Consider the following 20,018-nt stretch of genomic DNA (forward strand, 5'->3'; position numbering starts at 1 on the left):
AAGTGGAAAAATCTCAATACAAACAGAAACTCAAGTATGATGGCCCAACAGCACTGGGGTGTCTGAGGTGTGTGTGTGTGTGTGTGTGTGTGTGTGTGTGTGTGTGTGTATTGCTGACTTTCTCTCACGCTTTGCGCAAACAGGGCGCCCCCACGGACCAATTAAGACACGGCGAGTTGGGAGAGTCAGCGCTTTCCTGGGAGAGATCCCACACTTCAACAACCATTATTATCTCCATCTCTTCAACGTTACGACTGCGGTCACGAAGATTGCATCAGGCCTCACTTCTACAACTGCGAGGCTGAGCCGACTCACAAGAGGAATTACAGTATCACAGTACCTTCAGAAGCCCCTCTTTGATCCCGTCGCTCTCTGACTGCTCCTCGAGAAACCAGGTGTCACCTTGGTTCACGCAGGGCTATTAAGTGTAAATAAAATCAAATTCTCGTCAGTCGAGGAAGACGTTAGCTCCTGCTGAAATCTAAGCAATATTCCACCTGACTGTTTTAAACTTTTCTCTGTTTGTTGGCCTTTCCCATGCTTTGCGAGATGTTTAGCGCTTCTCGGATTAATTACATATCCCCTTATAAACAAAAAAGCTAAGTTTTATCCTAAAAACGCCATTTGTGTGGACCACGGACTGCGAGGTCTAAAGGGCGTGTCGATACAATATAGCAGAAAAGTAATTTCAATTAAACCGATTATTTAAAAACACTTGTTGCAGTTCTGTTTGTTAAACACTAAAGTAACTTTTCGGTGAATGTCAAATGTAATTCAACAGAGACAAAACTGAAAAACACGGGCCGAAAGAGAGAGCGAGAGCGCTCGTTGCAAATCCCATGGCAACAGCAACCAGAAAACATGTCTAAAATAGGGGGCAGTGTTCGCTATTACTATAGCAACAGGAAGACATAGCTCCTTCAATCAGCTTTAGGATTTGCTGAGGGGGGAAAACAAAGCTTGATTCTTTGAAAAAAAAACGCTATTAACTGGAATTAAACGAGATGTACTTTGAGTTTGAGGGTAATTTGTCTCGTCTCACTGTGACCGCGCATGACTTGAGTAGCTCAGCATGCTGTGGTTTTCTGAAGTTCAGAAGGAATTATCAAACTATAGCAAACAATAGCTTAAAGACTATTTCTTTTCTTTCTCCAGCTAGATAGTGTTTGTGAATTTAACATCATCTTCTCTCAGGGGCAGCTGTAGAAATGCTGATGTTAAAATGAAAAATGATTACATTAAAGACGCCACCTGTTACACGCGCTACATTCGAATACTACATTTATGTAAACCGAGTTAATGTAAACCATTATAGACGCTTTTACAGCTCTTCTGAGTAGTTGCAGTGTCAGTTAATTAACCGAACATGTAACGTTAAATATGGTATTAAATAAAATATTAATAATAAACATACGCAAAAGTCTGCTTATCAAATGTAAAAGTATTTTCAAAGTATAGATTACACAACTGAATCACCCTACAGTCTAAATGAAAATAAAAAAATTTGATATACAGAACTTTGTAGGCTACAATTCAACTGAATCGCTAAGGACGGCGTTTAAAGAGGGAAACGTCTAAAACGCGTACCTATCAGCAAATGCCACAACTAATGCTACAATGTTTTGTCAGTAAAGTTCCGTTAACTGCCCTTCCGCGACATGAAAGTTTAACCGCTTTCAGAATTTGCTCTCGGGATGTTTACGTGAAACATGTGCACGGAGAGTGGAAAACCGTAGACCACTGGGAAGCAACGTCTCTCTGGCGGCAGCCAATGAGAGAACACAACAGTTCCTCTCCAGCCAATCGCTGCACGACTGGTTCGGTCCGTCCGGCGAATCTGCTAGCAGCTTGAAGCGCTGATGCAACTAACCTGCAACAACAGCCACGTATCTCCTGGGTAGCAAAAAGTGTTCTTCCTCGCTAGATGAAATCAAGTAGTCCCTGTGAAACAATACATATTTGAACGGGAGAGTATGCTATGCTTGTTATGATGTAAATATTTTATGCATAACCAGTTAACGCAACTGTTTGACAATCATCCAAACTCTCGCTAACAGCCGCGTTCATTAAACATTCTTCTCTCAGAGCCTCAAACTCGTTGTAAGTTTTAAGTTGGGAGGTTGCGCCAGAGGGATTTTGTGTTTTCTCGGAAGTCGTTGAGAAAGTGAGTGCTAATTCTTGTGGGCGTTTTCGCCAGCCCGAAGTGTGAAATTTATCTCGACCGATACATCCATAGGGCGGAGGAATCTATAGCATTGGGGGCTGACCGTGTGACGCAGCTGGTTGCTAGGTGTGGGTGACCTGATGCATTGACTCAATTAGCCGATTCTCAGTCATCAACTCCATCACAACAAAGCAAGACCAACAGCACTTCAGTCCTAGACACTCCGAAGGAGACATGGCTTTTTAATTTAGTAGTCTTCGATCCTAAAGAAACGCCGTGCTTTGCTCTTGCAACGCACCCCAAGCTCAAAACATTTAAGCAAGAATGGAGTAAGTACAACTTCTTACTTTTTGTGCCTTTGTTTGGGCTTTTGTTGTTTTGTCTCTTGGCTTTGTACTTTTTAGGTGTTTTGCTTTTGTCGTAGTGTTGTTCAGAGTGTTGTCACTTGTAACAATGCTTCAGGCGCAGTTTTATACACACTGCTTTCTTGCTTATTGGAAAAAGTTTCAGAAACTCCTTTCAGCTCGTTGCTATGTAGTTTTTCAACTTTAGGAATAATCCCACAATAATCAGTCTGACCTAGTTAATGGGCATTATCTCGTGTTCAGTTTATTTTGACACACTATTCTTTTTACGCACTTTAAAGTGAGACTTGCTTGTTTAACAACTTTTTTATAGAGAGATTATCTTTGTTAAACCGATGCATTGGCTGTCTGTTTAAACAATAGTGCTGAGACTACAAAGGTTCCTCTGTCATTATTTCTTGGCAAATGTTTTCTTTGTGCCAATTTTTACAGCAATATCTGACACATGAATGTATTGTTGCATGCTGCATGCAGAGGATGCTTTTTGTTGTCTTTAAAAAAGTGCCACTTTGCGAATAAGCATGTGTCGTTTTTAAAGCTTCTACGAAAAATTGCTTCCTTTGGTTTCGCATTACGTCATAGATTGTAACCCACGTGCTGGCCAAGTTCAGACATCCAGTTCAGAGACGTCTGCACTCTACGCACCTGCCATGCTGCTAGAAATGACTTATATTGCTTGATTGCAAAAGCAGAAGAGAGGAAAGCTTTTTATTTCTGCTATTTGCGTGTTTTTTTTTTTTAAGTTGTCTCGGATGACTCTGTCAGCATAAAATATTCTCCAGTGTCAGACCTTAGACTGTAAACAAACTGGACATCAGTTCAGGTGCAGAGTTAACTAGAGCATTTGAAGGCACCTTAGATTGCATCAAACAAAAGATAGTTCAGAAATCAGCACTAAATACATTCAAATGAAAAAATAAATATTTTTTTAAATTCTTGATATTGTGATTTATTATTGGCATGCTCCAAAATATGATCTGAAAAAGCTTTACATTTGTATGTGTCTTATATTTTTAGGCTGCTTATAAATTTCCTACAAGTAGAGCATTCGCCTGGTTCTCTAGGATCTCAGTAGAACTCCCCTAAGTGGGCACAAGGGACTTTGATGGATGGAAGAGTGATAGTTTTCTAAATTGGTCCCCCGCTAATCACCAGTGTGTCTCAGTTGATGCTGTAACGAAATGGGGGGTTATAGTAATTTTACTCCATTTGCATTGCATCGCACATGGTTAACACTATAAAAAAATATGGATTTATGGTCAGTTGGAGATATTTTTAGATATTTTAGGAGAGCCAGGATAAGTTTAGAATGGAATGTCCCACCAACTAGGACATGATGATTTTTTTCCCCTTTGTTTTTCCTTTCCTCCATCCTACTTTAGCAACTGAAGAATCACAGTTGGTGTGATAATGTCGTCTCGATACCAGATACACTGAAGCCTCCATAGGAAATGTTTTAACGCATCTTCCCTGATCATAATCCCCCCCCCCTTTTTTTTTTAGGTTTCATAATGCACACCAAGCCCTGTTTTCTGTGGCTCAACTCTCAAACTTCACTATTGTGCACTGTAAGCTCGGACGTTTGAATCGTAGGATCAACGGACAGGATGATGACAATGTCAGCACCCATTTGGAAGACTCTACTCGTCTGCCCGGCAGACCCCCTCACTCTCTCTCACCCACAGGCTAACCACAGCCAATCGGAGGGGCGCAGAGGGGAGGGGCCAGAGGAGAACCAGCACTTAATTGGTGAGTTGCAGTGAAAACAGTTTTTTATTTTTCCCAGTTTCAGGTGGGCACCGCACTGCAGCACATTTCGTTCTCCTTGAACAGTGAGTAAAACTGCCAACGTGGATCTATTTTATATTATTGGTAGATAACATGCTAGTTTAATGCTACCATTCGCATTTTGGATTTAGTAAGCAAGATGATATGCGATTTATTTATTTATTTATTGTTTGCTTGTTTTTAACGGGTTGTTAAAATACTACTGGTATAGTTGTTTATTTGGTTTAAATAATTGTGCTAAATTGGATCTCTAGGCCAGTGATTAACATGTTGACCTCTGTTTTCCCCGTAGGTAATGGTCTTAGTGACTGGATGACGGAAGAAGTAGATTTCTCCTCTTACCTCCCAACCCCTCACTCCTCTCCCTCCCCCAATGCATCCCTTCCCCCCTCGCCCCTCCAGCATGACATCCAGGTGCCCTCAGATTTGGAGGTCATGACCTCTCTGCTGCAAGAGGAGCTTGCTCAGCTGGAGGATTACTTCCTGTCTGACCCACTCCCAGAAAAAGCCTCCAAACTGGGCAAATGCGACAAGGGTCCAACGGCAGTTGGTCCACCATCGTATTACCAGTTGCCCTACGCATCATATTCTACTTCCAACCAATCTGAAACCAGCCCTCTACTTGTTACCCTGGCAACTGGAGAACTTGACTTGCTGAGCTTTTGTGGGGGTCCCATTGGCCGTACCAAGATTCCTAGACATGCCCCTTACAGTTGCAGCCGCCCCAACAGCAACGTCTGCAGCCGCAAGAGAGTTTCCGATGGGGTAAGGGTGGGTGACAGCTACGAGAGTAGCATCTGGAGTTCCAAAGGAAATTCCTCAGGTAACTCAGCTGTTGCACCTGGTGGGAGCTACAGCTGTGCTGAAGATGAGCGGGTGGTAGGCAAAGGGTACTGCCTCGGCAGTGCAGTGGAAATCAGGAGGTGCGCCATTTTACCCAAAGAAGAGAAGAACTGCCGCTACACGGAAGAGGCTGTTGGTGCGAGCAAAGCCGGCGGTGGTGGGTACAACTTTAACGGATCCATTCAAATTCCCCACAAGAAAGATGAAATGATGATGTACGGCACCAGAGAAGTCCATTTAAGTGGCATAGGAGGAAGTGCGGAGATGGAGATGATGGGCGAAGCCAAGAATGGTGCTAGCGATGCGAAGGCGAACATCCCCTGGAAGACGGAACCCAATGAAAGCTGTTTCCTCCAAGGTACATCCCAAGAAGAGGCCTACCACAGCTTCCTTGGGGCCATCAATGACCCAGTCAAGGCGGAGAGCGTAGAGATCCATCGGCAACATAACTTCCACTGTGGCTTTCTCGAAGACCAAAGCCCCGAATGCCTGAGCGGTGACCGCCACGGACCTGAAATGGGGTCCCCGTGTGCCAGAGGAGTCTGTGTGCTGAAAGAAGACCCCTGCATTGTGAAACCAGACCTTGAGGTGCCACTAATCGAAGTGAACCATGGTGAACGGAAACAGAAGAAGAGAGACCAGAACAAGACTGCAGCTCACAGGTAGAGTACTTTCAAAATCACAATGGTGTCAATTGTATTCTTGACAAATAAGCATAGAAAATTTGGTTTGGTTCTGAAGTTACACTTAAGTCATGAAAGTACAAAATATTATGCTTCAGACTACAGTGCCTGTGGGCATTAAGAAAGAAGTTGCTTGTGGAATTTAAAAGACTACACCTTCTGTAAGTACAACTGAATATCCTGTGTATTTATAATTTTTAACAGGTATCGCCAAAGGAAGCGAGCAGAGTTGGATACGTTGGAGGAACAGCTTCATGGTCTGGAGGGCAGAAACCGTGAGCTACGGGACAAGGCAGAATCGGTGGAACGAGAAATCCAGTATGTGAAAGACCTCCTGATTGAGGTGTACAAGGCCCGCAGCCAACGTCTCAAACAGGAAACCAGCGCCTGACCAAAAGCTCGACCACCTGACGATGGTCCTGCAAGTAGAATTGTTAGCAGTCTGAAAGGCAATGGAGATTTGAGTTGGAATGTTTTCTGACTGAATGTGTTTTTTTTTTAAGATGTGGTGGAGGTTGTACTATTGCACGTTACTCAATCATTTGATTTTTGTTACAAACTGACAAAGTCCATCAACAGCTGCAGCACAGACATCCATCTTCTCAGAAATAACTCCAAATCAGTCAATATGCACTGTGATTATGTCTTTGACTGTAACAACAGCCGTTTTTGATTGTTTTCTCTTACTTTTCTCAAGAGTGGCTAGACGGCTCATCTTCTGGTTTCCATAAATGAGCTTTAACAACAGAGCGTTTACTGTTCAGGATAGACAGAAATCAACACTGAATAAGGCAAGATCGAATGAAACGCATTTTCATTTGTTTAGAAAAGGCTGTAAGGTAATATCACAAGTTCCGCATATGACCTGCACTGATTTCAGTTTATACAGAGGCTGTTTTTTTTTATTATTATTTATTTCTTAGCAGTTTCAACATTTGTGGTACTAATACTAATGATGCACAATCAGTACAACATTGGTAGTTCCTTTTTTCCTTCCATTTATTAACTAAGGAATGAGCACTGATATTTAAAGCAATCTGTTTCTTGTATATTGAGTTTCAGGGGAAGCACTTCTCGAAAATAAATTTCCCTCAGGAATAACGAACCTGATGATGCGTTTTTGAATCCCCAATTTTAGATTAGTCCTGCAGCTCAGGTATACGATTTATGTCCAAAGTCATGGAGGTATGTCAGTTTGTAACTCGATGCTGAAGATGTGGCACTGCCTAATAATGTTATGTGTGTTGATTCCTTGTATTTTTGTTCTTGCATGCTGAAGATTTCATGGCTCTTTATAAAGAATGTTTGTTTTTCTTTCGTCTGAATGACATGTTACTTCAAAAGTCTTTCTTGCTTAAGAAGTCCTGTTTTATATTCTCTTGGCAAACACGTTTCATTAGAGGTGAATGAGTGGCATTTGATTCACAAACTGCTGTTTGGCCCAATGTCTCTGCTGTTATTGCGACTACAATCAGGGTTTGTGATTTTATAAAGCTTGTTTGCTCTAATGTACAAGTGTGTGTTGGGGGACAGAAAGTAAAATCTTTGTAGTGATATGTCTTTTTTTTAATAATCACTGAAATGATTGTGGTGGCTTTAGAATTGCAGACTTCCCAGCTTCTTAGCAATATTTCTTCAACGATGTAAATGAAGTTACTAAAGTTATGATTTTTTTTTTGCATTTGCGACCATACACAGTCTTTGACAAATGTTATGATTTTCCTGTTTACAACTTAGTCAGTTTCAGGATTTTATTCTGGTACTTGTCTAGTGACTGATTTTCTACTTGCTCAAATAGGAGACATGCATTAATCACAATTACAATAACATCAAAGAAATCAGCTGCAAATCAGGCTTTGATTAGTTCCTCTTTATTCTTCCTCTTTCTTCCTTTTTATGGCATTTTTTACGTATGTGTGGTGTGTACATTACTACGTAGCAATATTTCAAATATAATTGAATCCCTCTAAATAAGCAACCTAGATACTGAGAGAGCTTAGCATATCGACTTGAAATATGCTTTCCTAGGCGGTATACAATCATGTTTATGAAATATAGCTAATTATGCGCTATGTTGTACGGTCATTTTGTGAAGTTGAGAATTTATTTATTTATTTTTTATTTTTAATAACCTAAAACGAAGGCACACGATTTCCAAGAGTTTACACCAGCTATAATACTAAGACTAGTCATTTTGTACGAGGCATTTCGATGTATAGTCTCCGATTAAGTACTTTGTGTTTCCTGTTATTCCATTGAATTCAAATAAAGTGATTTGTGTCAGCAGCAGTGCATTTAGCAGTGATGGCTTCATGTGAGATTTTTAGAGCTTAATCGGTAGACCTTGAGTTTAACGGATAAACAGAGTTTATCCCTTGTTTGGCCGGAAAATCGTTTACAGCTTTGAAAGCCAAATATATGGAGCAGAACTATTCCCTCCGCACTAAAGCCCGATGTGGAAGAAAAGGAAACTCAAAAGATTCCACACACTGTCAGTTACGCGCGTGTGTGTGTGAAGGACGAAAGAAAAGAAAAAAATAGCCCACACGACAATTAGCTATATGCAGGGTGTTTAAATCTGCGTTTTTGTTTTATTATTAACTGTAATTTTCATTCCTGCCTTTTGTGTCATGACAGTAGCTTTAGTAAACTTTAACGTGTTTTTATTTAATTAAGAACCCAGGCAGAACCAAATGTTCAAGGAGCCCAGAATAGGGGAAAATAAGACGCTATTTTTACTCTTGTCAAATGTTAATTCTGGGCTATTTTAACAGGTCTGGTTATTTATAGTTTCTGAACACCGATCAGCCCTGATGTTTATTGTTCACTTATCTTACTTCTCACCAAACTGTTTAAATACAGTCTTGATTTCCCTTTTTCTCACACACACACGCTGTAAGGCGAAAACATATCACAAATCATCAAACCGCTCGTATAGGCCACTGAATTAACCAATAAATATGTCAAGCGAGTGTCATTTTAGAGGACATTTCTGAATAATCAGCTTATAAACACTATATTTAATTTAAACGCTACAGTTTACTTTCCTCTTTCGTTCATGTTTTTGTTAATTATCAGTCTAAGTATGTGTAAAATAAAGTTTTTAAGTGTTTTTACAACAATTAATTAATGAAACAAATCTACGCAGTTACTTTTCGCGCTTAAGTTCTATAATGAGTCACACAGTGTTCGTTTAGTAGGCTAGATTTTTCACTGGAAAGTTTCTTTTAAATGTATCTAAAATTATAATCATTTAAGATAATTCGTCTTTCATAAAAGCAAACGTTGGTCGAATTAAAGGTGGAGCAGGATACTTCGGATACACGTCAAAATGCCTTTTCTTGTGACAAACACGTTTGAAAGTAAAAAAAAGTTTGTACGTTAGGTCGTTCAATCCCAGATAAAATAGCCATTTTAGAAACAAAACATAAACTTACAGGGAAAATCGATCTATCAAGTAACAAAAAAAAAAAGCGCAAAAACAAAAATCACACGTAAGACAGACACGACAGACACATTTTTTTAAATGAAATTCTGTTTATTAATTTAAGGATTTGTATAATGGAAACAACAAAATAAGAATCTGACTAATGAAATCCGAATATCACAAGTGTATCCCCCGTAAAGACTTTAATTTACGTCATTACAATATATGTTTTAGGATTTTTTTCGATACATAGATACCATGTATTTTATGAGCTGGACTAAATTTATTTAAAATAGTAGGAAATAATAAATACAAACAATTAAGGCTGCAAAATAGTTACATCATAAAAAAACACAAGTGCAGTTTTGTTTTTATATACAGAAAAAAACGAGCAAACATCTTAACATCTTCATCAACGTCTTAAATATACGTGTGTGAATCAAAAATGCAAACATTCGTTGAATAATAATAAAAAAAACATTACATGTGAAATGTATATAAATGTAAATTTAAATCTAAGATATAATGTCTATTTTGGGGGGGATGTTTGAGTTAATGCCATTTTCTCAGAATCCATATTCAAACTCTTTTGATCACAGATCAAATAAATACAGGCAAAAAAAAGCTTTTCTAGCCACAGACGCAGCAATCTATTCATATTTGAATAATGTGAAATTACATCCGCTCTCTTTCACACAAACTATGAGGCTGATGTTTATGTTTTTCCTTCAGTCGAGCTGTCCAACTTGCTGACAAGCCATTGATAATCTCTCTGAAATAAAGAGCTTTGGGATGTGTGACTGAGTTTTCTTCCTGCATCTAGAGACCTCAGAGCCTTGAGGAAAGGAAGGAGAAAATATGAAAATGACAGTAAGGATTTTTTTTTTTACCAGCTTTGTCTGTCTTTCAGTTTTTTTTTTGTTTTTTTTTTTTGCACAATTGTCAAAATGATGCAATACAGCACAAAAGCAGCTCTACATTCATTTTCATTCAGTGTTTAAATACAATCTGCCAAGAACTGCACTCTTTGCACAACCATATACTTTATGAAAATGTAACGTACACCACAACTACCCAAACCTCTAAACTGATTCACACTGCTCTTACCTGAAGTAATGTGTTTTGTTGGCTAAACACACGCAGAGTGGCCACAGCCACCCGTCGCACTGCATGATGGGAATCATTACAGGCAGTTTGGAGGATCATGCCTGGAGCATCTGCATTGAGAAGTGCTCCATCCCCTCCGCCAAAAGCAGCCAGGTTAGCCAGAGCCCCACAGCAATGCTGTCGAATGACATTATCAGCATCTGACAGCAGAGAAACGAGGGGACTGGCAGCTCCTATGGCAAGCTCCATCCATAACTCTCTCTCACTATGTCTGACACCTTCCATTGCTGGTGTCCTCCTCATTCTGTCTTGTACTGACAAGGCATTAACGTCAGTCGTGTTCTTGAAACCTTTATTAGAAAGAGTTTGATTGGTTTTTCCCATTACGCTCAGCCAGTTTCCCACCGCCTTGCAGGCTGTCCTACGAACGGACGGAGCAGGATCACATAAGCAACCTATCAGATCTTGGAATAAGTCAAATTTTGATTGACCAATGACCTGCCTGACAGCTGAGCCGAGGAAGCCACAGCAGGCCGCTCGGATTCCATCATCGTGGTGGCGCAACGCAAACTGCAGTTGGGTGGTTTCGACAAGAAGAACGAAGGAAGTCTGATGGGTGAGATGACGTGTTAGTTGGGAGAGAAGGATAAGGAGTTCCACTGCACAACCACTGAGAAGTTCACTTTGTAACAGAACAGCCAAAAGAGAACCTGCTGTTCTGACCTCTTCTGGTGAAGATCGAATTGTAGCCGTGGAGATCTTGGGGTGATCACAACTTCTTAATTCCTCCAGACTGTCTATGAGCCAGCTGATGCTGCAACCTGGCTGAGGCGAGAGGTCTTGGAAACGTCCTGCAGAACTGCCATGGATCTCCAAACTGTCCATGAGCTCCTCTATACAACTATGCTGCTCTGTTTTGTCTCTAAGTTGTTCCATGGTGTTCTGTGGATATGGTTTGGTTTTTGGTTGGACCTCTCTGATTTTCTCAGTCTTGTTTCTGGATGGCTGGTATTGCGTCTTTATGGAATCATCTATGTTGCCTTTGAGCCGCTCTAACCTCTTCTTTGATTTGATGTCACTTTTGATATGATCGATCTTGGTTTTCTTCGTGATTCCATTGCTCTTAATTCGCTCCACACCATTCCCGAAGTGGTTAAGTTGATTCTGAGTGTGGTCTGCTCCATTGTCTGAGCCTTCTGTGCTGTAAGGGAGGAAAGCGGAGGCCTGGGCTGCAGTGATAAGGCATGGAGCAGTGTGCTGCGGGTCAGATACCAGCAGACGATTAAGAAGACACAACGGAAGCTCCACCAGGGCAACGGGAAGAGTTTGAATCATCTGAACGAGAAGACAAGTCAGCAAAAAAATAAATAAACACAATAATTACATTTCTGATATTCCAATGGAAAGACACATCAGCCATCTGAAAAAACTTTTGTAGTACTTCATAAAACCATACCTTAAGTAGACCGGCCACAATATTTGAGCTTTGATACGATTGGAGAACAGAAAGAAGTTTTTCTAAGGGTAACTCCAGAGAGAAGGGGATGCAGAGAAGATGACAGCTCATCACTGATAGGCTGTTTATTTCTGAGTCACCCCAGAAAAGACCACACTCAAGCAATGAAGCGCTGCTGTGAAGTATTAAATGAGAAATGCACTGTAAATGCACTTCAAATAAACACTAATATACAAACAAACTCTATTTGACACCATTAGTAAGTTATAAAGGCAATGTTTGCAGCTCACCAATTGGTGGTGAGAAGGTGGCCGAGGGCAGAGGAGCAGTTTGAGGAGTTATCTGACAGGAAAGCCACACAGTAATACGGATCACTGGAGAAAACCAATAAAGCGAGAGAAAGGAACACATACAGACCTGCACGAAAAAACAGAGACAAATGTATGTTATTACATTACTGCTATATTAAAGCTGCAATACAGAAATGAGTGAATATTCTCGATGCTCAGTACCATTAGGAGAGAAATGGCAACTCTGTGATGTTGTGTTTTCCAGAGAGGCATTCACTTTAGCCCACAAGCAGAGCCAAAGCTCCGAGTCCTTAAAGTCAAGCAGTAGGCGGCTTTCACTCTTTCATCAGCGAAAATAAAAATTATAATTAGAAAGCATATTAAAGTCAGCACGAAAAGAAAAATCATCTATTTTGTAAATGCATATTATCGACTGTGAAAGACTGATTCATGCATGAGCATATCATTTTCAATCAAATTTTTATAACTTAATTTTCTGGTGAAGCTACAGACAGTCAAGCTCGCATTCAGTTTTAGTGCAATGTCCACATCTCAAAATTCAATCAAATGCCAATAAATAGGAAAAAAATACCCTTTTACATTTTTTTTCTTTCTATAATTAATTCATATGGGATTTATGGCACAAAACAGAAAAAAAGTCCATTTCCATTTTATTTTGACTTTAACACTATAGATATGACTTACAGTGACAGTTTTTAGAGTGATACAGATTATGTTTTATGTTTAAGTGTCCCATAAGCAATATAGCGAACTGATTTTAGTTGCTGATTTATTTATGAATTAACTAAATAACTAATAACAATTAAATGATAATTATATATTACAGCAATATTTATATCTGACCAATAATAATCACATTTTGTAATTTATTTGGATATTATATAATGTAAGTACATATACATTCATTGTTAAACCCAACATCTGAAGAATGGACAGCTGTTAAAAAAAGTTAAGTTACACATTTTTTCCCTATATCTGTAAATAGCATTGTTGGATGCTAATCAGCTGAGGCTTCAACTGGTGTCGTTATTTGTAGATTTAATATGAAACATTCGAAAATCAATTAATGGGACAAACTGATCATTGAAACAACAACGCACAGATTTGAAGCGAATTAATCTGAGGGGAATTACCTCAGATAGTCTGTGGAGAATCAGTGACAGAAGGCCATCACACATGCCCCAGCCTGCAGGTAAGGGGTTATGTGCCTATACGAACGGGAGAGAGAGCAGACAGATGGTGGGAGGGGGAGAGGAAAAGACAGAGAGAGAAAGGGAGTAGGGAATGACTACACTGGATTTCATCACATCAGTGACATTAATTACTCCAAACAGAGTTAACCCTTATTCACAGTATAAATAATGAAACTGTACCTCTGCTGTGTCTGTCAAAATATTCCCCAAAAAGGCAGTAAGCCTTTCCACACTGACATTCACAGATATACCCCGGCGAGTGAACAAGGTTAAGACTGCTGTTGCCAAAAGCTGTAGGAGAGACCACAAAATCACAATTGTAATGCAAATGAAACTAGACATCCTACGATTGTTGTACTTCATTTTTCCAGTTTAAAAGTGCATTTGCGCAAACTAGAGAGAGAATCGTTCAGCTAGAGACACTTACCGCTGAACGTTTTGGCTCTCGACAGAGAAATACCGATATAAATAGCTGACAGAGATCCTCAGCTCTGATGAGAGAAAATATTTTTCATAAAATAACAGTGAGATTCAAATTTCACTACAAGCCCAGCAGCAGTTGGGATAACAACAGCCAAACAAAGAGTTCTCTAATTAACACTTAAATATTCTTTCACTTTAAATAAGGGAAAAACTGATTTACTGAAGTAATGAAAGTAAAAACAATGTCAGTGTGGCGGGGAAGTGGATTTGAAGTGTACATTAAAAACAATTCATAAATCCATACCTTCTTGGCTTTATCTCCCAGCCTGGGCTCTTTTCCAGGTACATTATGAGCACATTCATCAGATCTCCCAATACAGTCTCACCCTGAGACTCCTTGAGCAAAAAAACAACCAGTCAGAAATCAAGAATGAGGTCCCACAGATTCAATTATGAAAAGAAAATTTTTATTTCACAATCAATCCTTAATATATAGATTCATTTTAGTGCCCTCTAAAGATAAACGGTGTGTGCATTTTTCCGACCTGCATTAGATCTGGATTGTTCAGGATGTCTTCAGTCAGACCGAACAGTAGATGAGGCAGTTCCAACTCTTTTCCCAGTGTTTCAACATCACCAGACTGACAGCTCTGAACAATGTTCCTGAGGATCTGTAGTGGCTGTAGAGTTAAAGAGTCCTCTAAACCCTTCCTGACCAACAGCTGGACAGATCAGTGAGTCTTTAAACACTAATTCACATTCACTTACCACTTTCAAATGTCTTGTGACATTTAACAGAACGTTACCTGGTTTTTGGTTACAAGCAGCTTGGTCTTTAACCTCTGAAGAATGGAAGCGTTTACAGGGCCCTGATAACTTAATTCAATAAATCGTTGCCACTCAGAATCACTATCGATATCTTTTTCCTGCAGGATGAACAGTGTTATATTATTTTATTGTATATAAATTGTATTAATAATTGTTTCGTTATTAAAAGCAACAACCTCACTGTCCATCCTGACAGAAGCCAGACTGGTCCGTGCGTGTCCAGGGTGCTTCAGAACCTGCCTGGGTCCCACCTCAACCGAAGGGAACTCCCTCTCATAGTCTCTACTGATCTGGCCTTTATGAGGAGCTGAGCGCACTCTAAAAACAAAAAGGAACATGGGGATGTTGTATTACAGTATTTATTGCCATATCAACATCACAGGTTATTACATGGCAGATACAGAGCCAACATTCTACAGACGATAATAAAAAACATATATTCTGTATAATTCATTTTGGAAACAAAACAATAAGCAAATTTGTATTCACAAAACTCACACAAAAAAAAAAGTTATTTTTTTCTGGTTTATCTTACAAAGCAAAGAACAAGGGGAAGAGGGCAATTAAGAATTATTTTATGTTGGCTAGTTTTATGACATACATTCACGTTTAATAAAGCATTCGCCATGTGTTTATAGTTTTTAGAAATAGGATTCCTCACAATATCTTTTATCCTTGGTTTAAACAGGTTTTGGACTATTTTAGTTCCCTACATTTGGTTTTATAATATATTCATTCCTTCACTCCAGTCAAAACATTATTTTCACTGTCACAGCAGCATTGTTAATATGCCCATTTTAAGTTGAGGGTTTCAAATTCAAATTCTAGTTGGAAATACTACCTGGTAACACTGTTGTCATTTGCTTGATGCCGATTGGTTGCTGGCTGAGATGAATTTTGATGCACTGAAAAGGTGCTGCCCAATGAGTGGCCAGTGGTGGGGGCTCCTCCAGCAGAAGCTGTCTTACAGCGTGTCTGACTGGTGCGCGCAGCACTTCCACTCGCAATCTCCTAGTAAACCAAGACCCAACACAGTTTTATTATATCACTTCCACAGAAACAGATACATTCAAAGCACCTCTCAGGCACATTTTCTCCATATGCTGTAATAAAGTAAACAGTCAAATTTGGTCTCAAATTTGCACAAATGTCACCAACAATAGCATTGATTTCATTTACATCAAGTTAATTTGACTGCGAAAATTGAAGAAATTAGAAAGGAATCACAGAGGGAGCCACAACCCTTTAACAGAGAAAACTAACAAAGACAAACTTCTTTGTTTATGCGAGCTGTCGTTCCCAGATGTAGTATGAGTTTACCCGTCTGTTAATCTTCTCTTTCTCCCGAAGCTCTCGAGCTTTGCGCAGTAGTTTGCCCTCTCCGCTGCGTGCCGTTGTCTTCTCAGCAGCCTGCTGGTGTTTCAGGGCCTGGAGGTCGGGGCTGGCTGGGATTGTCAGGGGGTTGCTTGAACCCTCATCTGACACCACTACCAGAGCACACAACATGACAGAATAAGTTAGATAGATTCCAATGGTCTCCTTCTGAGATATACTGATGTAGATCATGTAAAATGTATGATTTAAATTGTATCATATTTTATTAGTTTAATTAGTTACATTTTAAGAGGACTGCATCATAAATCACATTGATAAGTGTATTTATTATTAACTAAAACTACTTAAATGTTAATTGAAATAAAGCTTAAATTAAATAAAATTTAAATGTGACCCTGAAAAACAAAACCTGTCTTTAGATTGAGATACATCAAGCTGAATAAATAAGCTTTACATTGATGTAAGTTTTTTTAGGATCGGACAATATTTGGCAGAGATACAACCATTTGAAAATCTGGAATCTGAGAGTGCAAAAAAAAACCTAAAAACTGAGGAAATTAACCTTTTAAGTTGTCCAAACGAATTCTTAGCAATGCATATAAGTGATCAAAAATTAAGTTTTGATATATTTACGGTAGGAAATTTACAAAATATCTTTATGGAACATGATCTTTACTTAATATCCTAATGATTTTTGGCATAAAAGAAAAAGGGATCATTTTGACCCACACAATGTTTTTTTTTTGTTTTGTTTGGCTATTCCTAAGAATATACCCCTGCGACTTAAAACTGGATTTCTATTTAATTAGGTCCCAAAGTAACATTTCTAGTTTTTTGTTTAGTTTATGTTCTAGCACTAAAATTAAAATAATAATAATTTAAATAAAATAAAAATGAAAACAAAGTATAAAAATAAAAGCAAATTCACACACACACACACAAAACTATATATATATTTGCTTTTATTGTAATTCTTTATTTTAGTTAAATTATTATTTATACAAGCTATATAAATATATATGTATGTATGTGTGTGTGTGTGCATGTGTGTACACAGGAAAATACTATTTCTTAGAAGGATAAAACACTAAATAGTCCTCACTTAAGACTCCATCTGCAACAAAAGGGTGATGAAGCAGGTCAGGCCATGACAACCTCTTCTCTGGGTCTTTCATTAGCAATCCCTTCAGAAAACTCTACATTAAGGGAACCCACAGACAGAAAATTTAGGGATTTGAAATTCTGTACTATATTACACTTTTATTATATATATCACTTAACATAACCAAAACCAGGACATACTGACATAAAGTAACACTTATACTTTATTCTATCTTTTTTTTATATATATCTGTGCCAACACAAAATCAGGTTAATTTGGTGTAAAACCGAGTCAAAAGGTGTTCGTGTGAAAAGTCAACTACTCCATACCAAGCAGTCTTGGCTCATGTTCTCTGGCCATTTCACTGGATCTCGCACTATAAGCTGCACCAGCTGAAAGATGGAGTTGGTGTAGAACGGAGGCGCCCCCGTGTGGAGCTCATAGAGGATGCAGCCCAGAGACCAAAGGTCAGCTGAGTGGTCATAGGGTTTCTCTTCCACTAATTCCGGAGACATGTATAGAGGTGTCCCCTTAATAGAAGTCAACACCAAGGTGGACACACTCATGGCACGTGCAAATCTGAGAGTCAAGAGAAAAAAAAGAGTCAAGAGAACGTAACACCACTGTGCTAACATTTGAGATGAAATTTAGATTAATTTCAGAGATGCCCAACATTATCTTCCCTCGAAAACTAGCAGCCATTGCTATTTTAGCTGTTGAAATATAAATATAAAGTAGTTTGAACGTGTATTTGCACCAATTGGTAACACCAACCCAAAGTCACAGAGCTTTACTACTCCTCCTTTTCCCAGCAGGATGTTCTGTGGTTTCATGTCACGGTGCAAAATGCGATGGGAGTGCAGATAATACAGGGCAGAAACAAGCTGGCAGGCTATTTCACGCACCTACAATAAAATAACAGGTTAGCAGTTGAGGGTGTCCCAGTTAAAAGGTCTAAGCAGCAAAAAAAAAAATAAAAAATAAAAAATAAAAATAATATTATATATATATATATATATATATATATATATATATATATATATATATATATATATATATATATATATATATATATATTTACTATCATATGGATCAATGATTATATTAGTAGCTTTTAAAGTCTTAAGCTATCAAATGTAAACCAGGTCTTAGATAGTTATAACTTATACACCACCAAGAAATAAATCTAATTTAATAAATTGGGCTGTCAGTTCCTGTGTGACTGACCACTGATGTACCTGATTCTCAGGTAAACTCCCATCATCCTCCAGGATCTGAAACAGCTCACCCTCTGCATACTCAGTCACCACCACAACCTGTCAGAGGAATACATGCTCTAATTATCCCTCTGACACCAATTCAAGTTTTTTTTTTTTACTGATATTTTTTCAGTTACACATTTTATGGGACGATCACAAGTTAACTGCATTTGTATCAATGCCAATATCCTAACGTCTACACATAAACTACATTTTGCCAACGAGAATTATTCCCTAGAGATTTGAATGTGAAAACTGTGAACCCTGGGAGCTATGTTTCATTTCAACAAGCCGTTATACCAGAAGCACCGGATCATGGAACAGAGATGCAACAGTGGAAAGTGTAACATGACTTGGGAGTAGGTTGTGGCAATCATACCTCCCTCTCTGTCTCAAAGCTGTCTAAAAGCAGCACTATGTTGGGATGTTTAAGCCCCCTCATGATGTCTATCTCTCTTTTCAAACTGCGCAGATCCTTCTCTGAGCGGCCAACTTTGGGAATGAACTTCAGAGCCACAACCTACAAAATAAAAAGGGTTGTATTAGACAGAGAGAGAGAGAGAGAGAGAGAGAGAGACTCTGTCTTTAATAAAGTCAGTTTTTATTATTATATCTATTATTTGTTTTTTTTTATTTAGTTTCATGGAGACATGTTTTTAAATGTGTAGTTAAGGGGGGGGGGGGGGGGGGGGGATGGTTGACTTGAATGTAGAGAAAACAAATCCAAAACCTGAAGCCTAATTTACATTTATCGTAAAAAAATTAAACATTCTAACGAAGTGACCAGCAAATTGTTAAAATTTATAACACGAGATCCTAAAATGCTTGATTCTGATTGGCTAACAGAAGTTCTAAGGCGATGAACGCAGGTTTTTCTGTTCGTTTTTTTCCAAATGAGATTTGACTTATTTGGAGGGAATGCTGTTGTGTCACACATTTACCCACACACACAGAGAGAGAGAAAAATGAAATTCCAAACAAACAAAGCTCATTTCTGCCATCGTGGATGCAGTGCTCACCTGGCCGCTGAACTTCCTGCGGCCTTTGTACACTCGGCCGAAAGACCCTTCCCCGATAACCTCCAAAATATGGTACTGATCCATCATCAACGAGGAAGCCTTGACCAGAGGAACAGTCCGGTTTCTTTTCAGGTAAAAAGCTAGTACAAGTCAGTATAAAGTGGACACACGTACGCATATCACTTATGCAGTTTTCTCCCAAAGTCTTGTTTCGCAATTGAATAATATAAAGAAAGCATGGCAAACTAGGCTAAGCTAGCTAGTGTGTGTTTTTTCTAAAACTGACTTCATGTGAAACGTACGACAACTGCAGAACAACGTCTATTTAACGAACCATACTCCCGAAGCTAAAATCGGATATAGTACTAGTACAAGTAACTTTCATCAAAAACAACTTGTGTCTGAACAGCAATACGATTATACAGTAAATGTAGAACAAACTTCAGAAACTTTGACGTGCGCTGCTGTCCAGACGAACAAAAACAAAAAGCGCCTAGCAACGTGGCGGCTTACAAGCAGAAGCCCTTACAAAAGTTACAACAAAATTCAATAACGTACTTTAACTTGTATATTTTAAAGTATACATTAATTTTTTTATTATTATTTTGACATATTAATTTCTTGATAGATGTATGACTTATACGAGATAAGTTGCCCGACTAAGATCAATTTGATCAGGCGATGCGTTTATGTCCTCATTCACTCCTGTCACTAA

At 38.8% G+C, this 20,018-nt stretch overlaps 2 protein-coding genes across 6 annotated transcripts; one reads left to right on the forward strand and one right to left on the reverse strand.

The window, feature by feature from the left end:
- The first annotated feature begins 1,775 nt into the window (after window positions 1-1,775).
- atf5a (activating transcription factor 5a) lies at window positions 1,776-8,129 on the forward strand. Its single transcript, XM_052556449.1, has 4 exons — window positions 1,776-2,493; window positions 4,033-4,278; window positions 4,610-5,822; window positions 6,048-8,129. Exons 2-4 carry the CDS (start codon window positions 4,137-4,139, stop codon window positions 6,232-6,234), a joined length of 1,542 nt encoding a protein of 513 aa, XP_052412409.1. The 5' UTR covers window positions 1,776-2,493; window positions 4,033-4,136; the 3' UTR covers window positions 6,235-8,129.
- Window positions 8,130-9,360: 1,231 nt separating this feature from the next.
- On the reverse strand, window positions 9,361-20,014 carry stk36 (serine/threonine kinase 36 (fused homolog, Drosophila)). Of its 5 annotated transcripts, XM_052556445.1 has the most exons (21): window positions 19,304-19,821; window positions 18,664-18,804; window positions 18,264-18,341; window positions 17,800-17,930; window positions 17,355-17,604; window positions 17,026-17,119; window positions 15,909-16,075; window positions 15,430-15,599; window positions 14,765-14,906; window positions 14,567-14,686; window positions 14,306-14,482; window positions 14,065-14,156; window positions 13,765-13,828; window positions 13,518-13,628; window positions 13,278-13,352; window positions 12,346-12,463; window positions 12,124-12,250; window positions 11,834-12,008; window positions 11,101-11,712; window positions 10,378-10,986; window positions 9,361-10,105 (listed from the first exon to the last, which is right to left on the reverse strand). In XM_052556445.1, the coding sequence occupies exons 1-21, from the start codon at window positions 19,388-19,390 to the stop codon at window positions 9,986-9,988; spliced, it is 3,660 nt and encodes a 1,219-aa protein (XP_052412405.1). In that variant the 5' UTR covers window positions 19,391-19,821; the 3' UTR covers window positions 9,361-9,985. The 5 variants fall into 5 exon arrangements, with proteins under 5 accessions (XP_052412405.1, XP_052412401.1, XP_052412402.1 ...); XM_052556441.1 differs by having other exon boundaries at window positions 10,378-11,712; window positions 19,304-20,014; XM_052556442.1 differs by having other exon boundaries at window positions 10,378-11,712; window positions 14,306-14,440; window positions 19,304-19,820.
- Between the last annotated feature and the right edge of the window lie 4 nt (window positions 20,015-20,018).

Source organism: Carassius gibelio, chromosome B5, assembly GCF_023724105.1.
Source record: "Carassius gibelio isolate Cgi1373 ecotype wild population from Czech Republic chromosome B5, carGib1.2-hapl.c, whole genome shotgun sequence".
In the NCBI taxonomy this organism is placed as follows: domain Eukaryota; kingdom Metazoa; phylum Chordata; class Actinopteri; order Cypriniformes; family Cyprinidae; genus Carassius; species Carassius gibelio.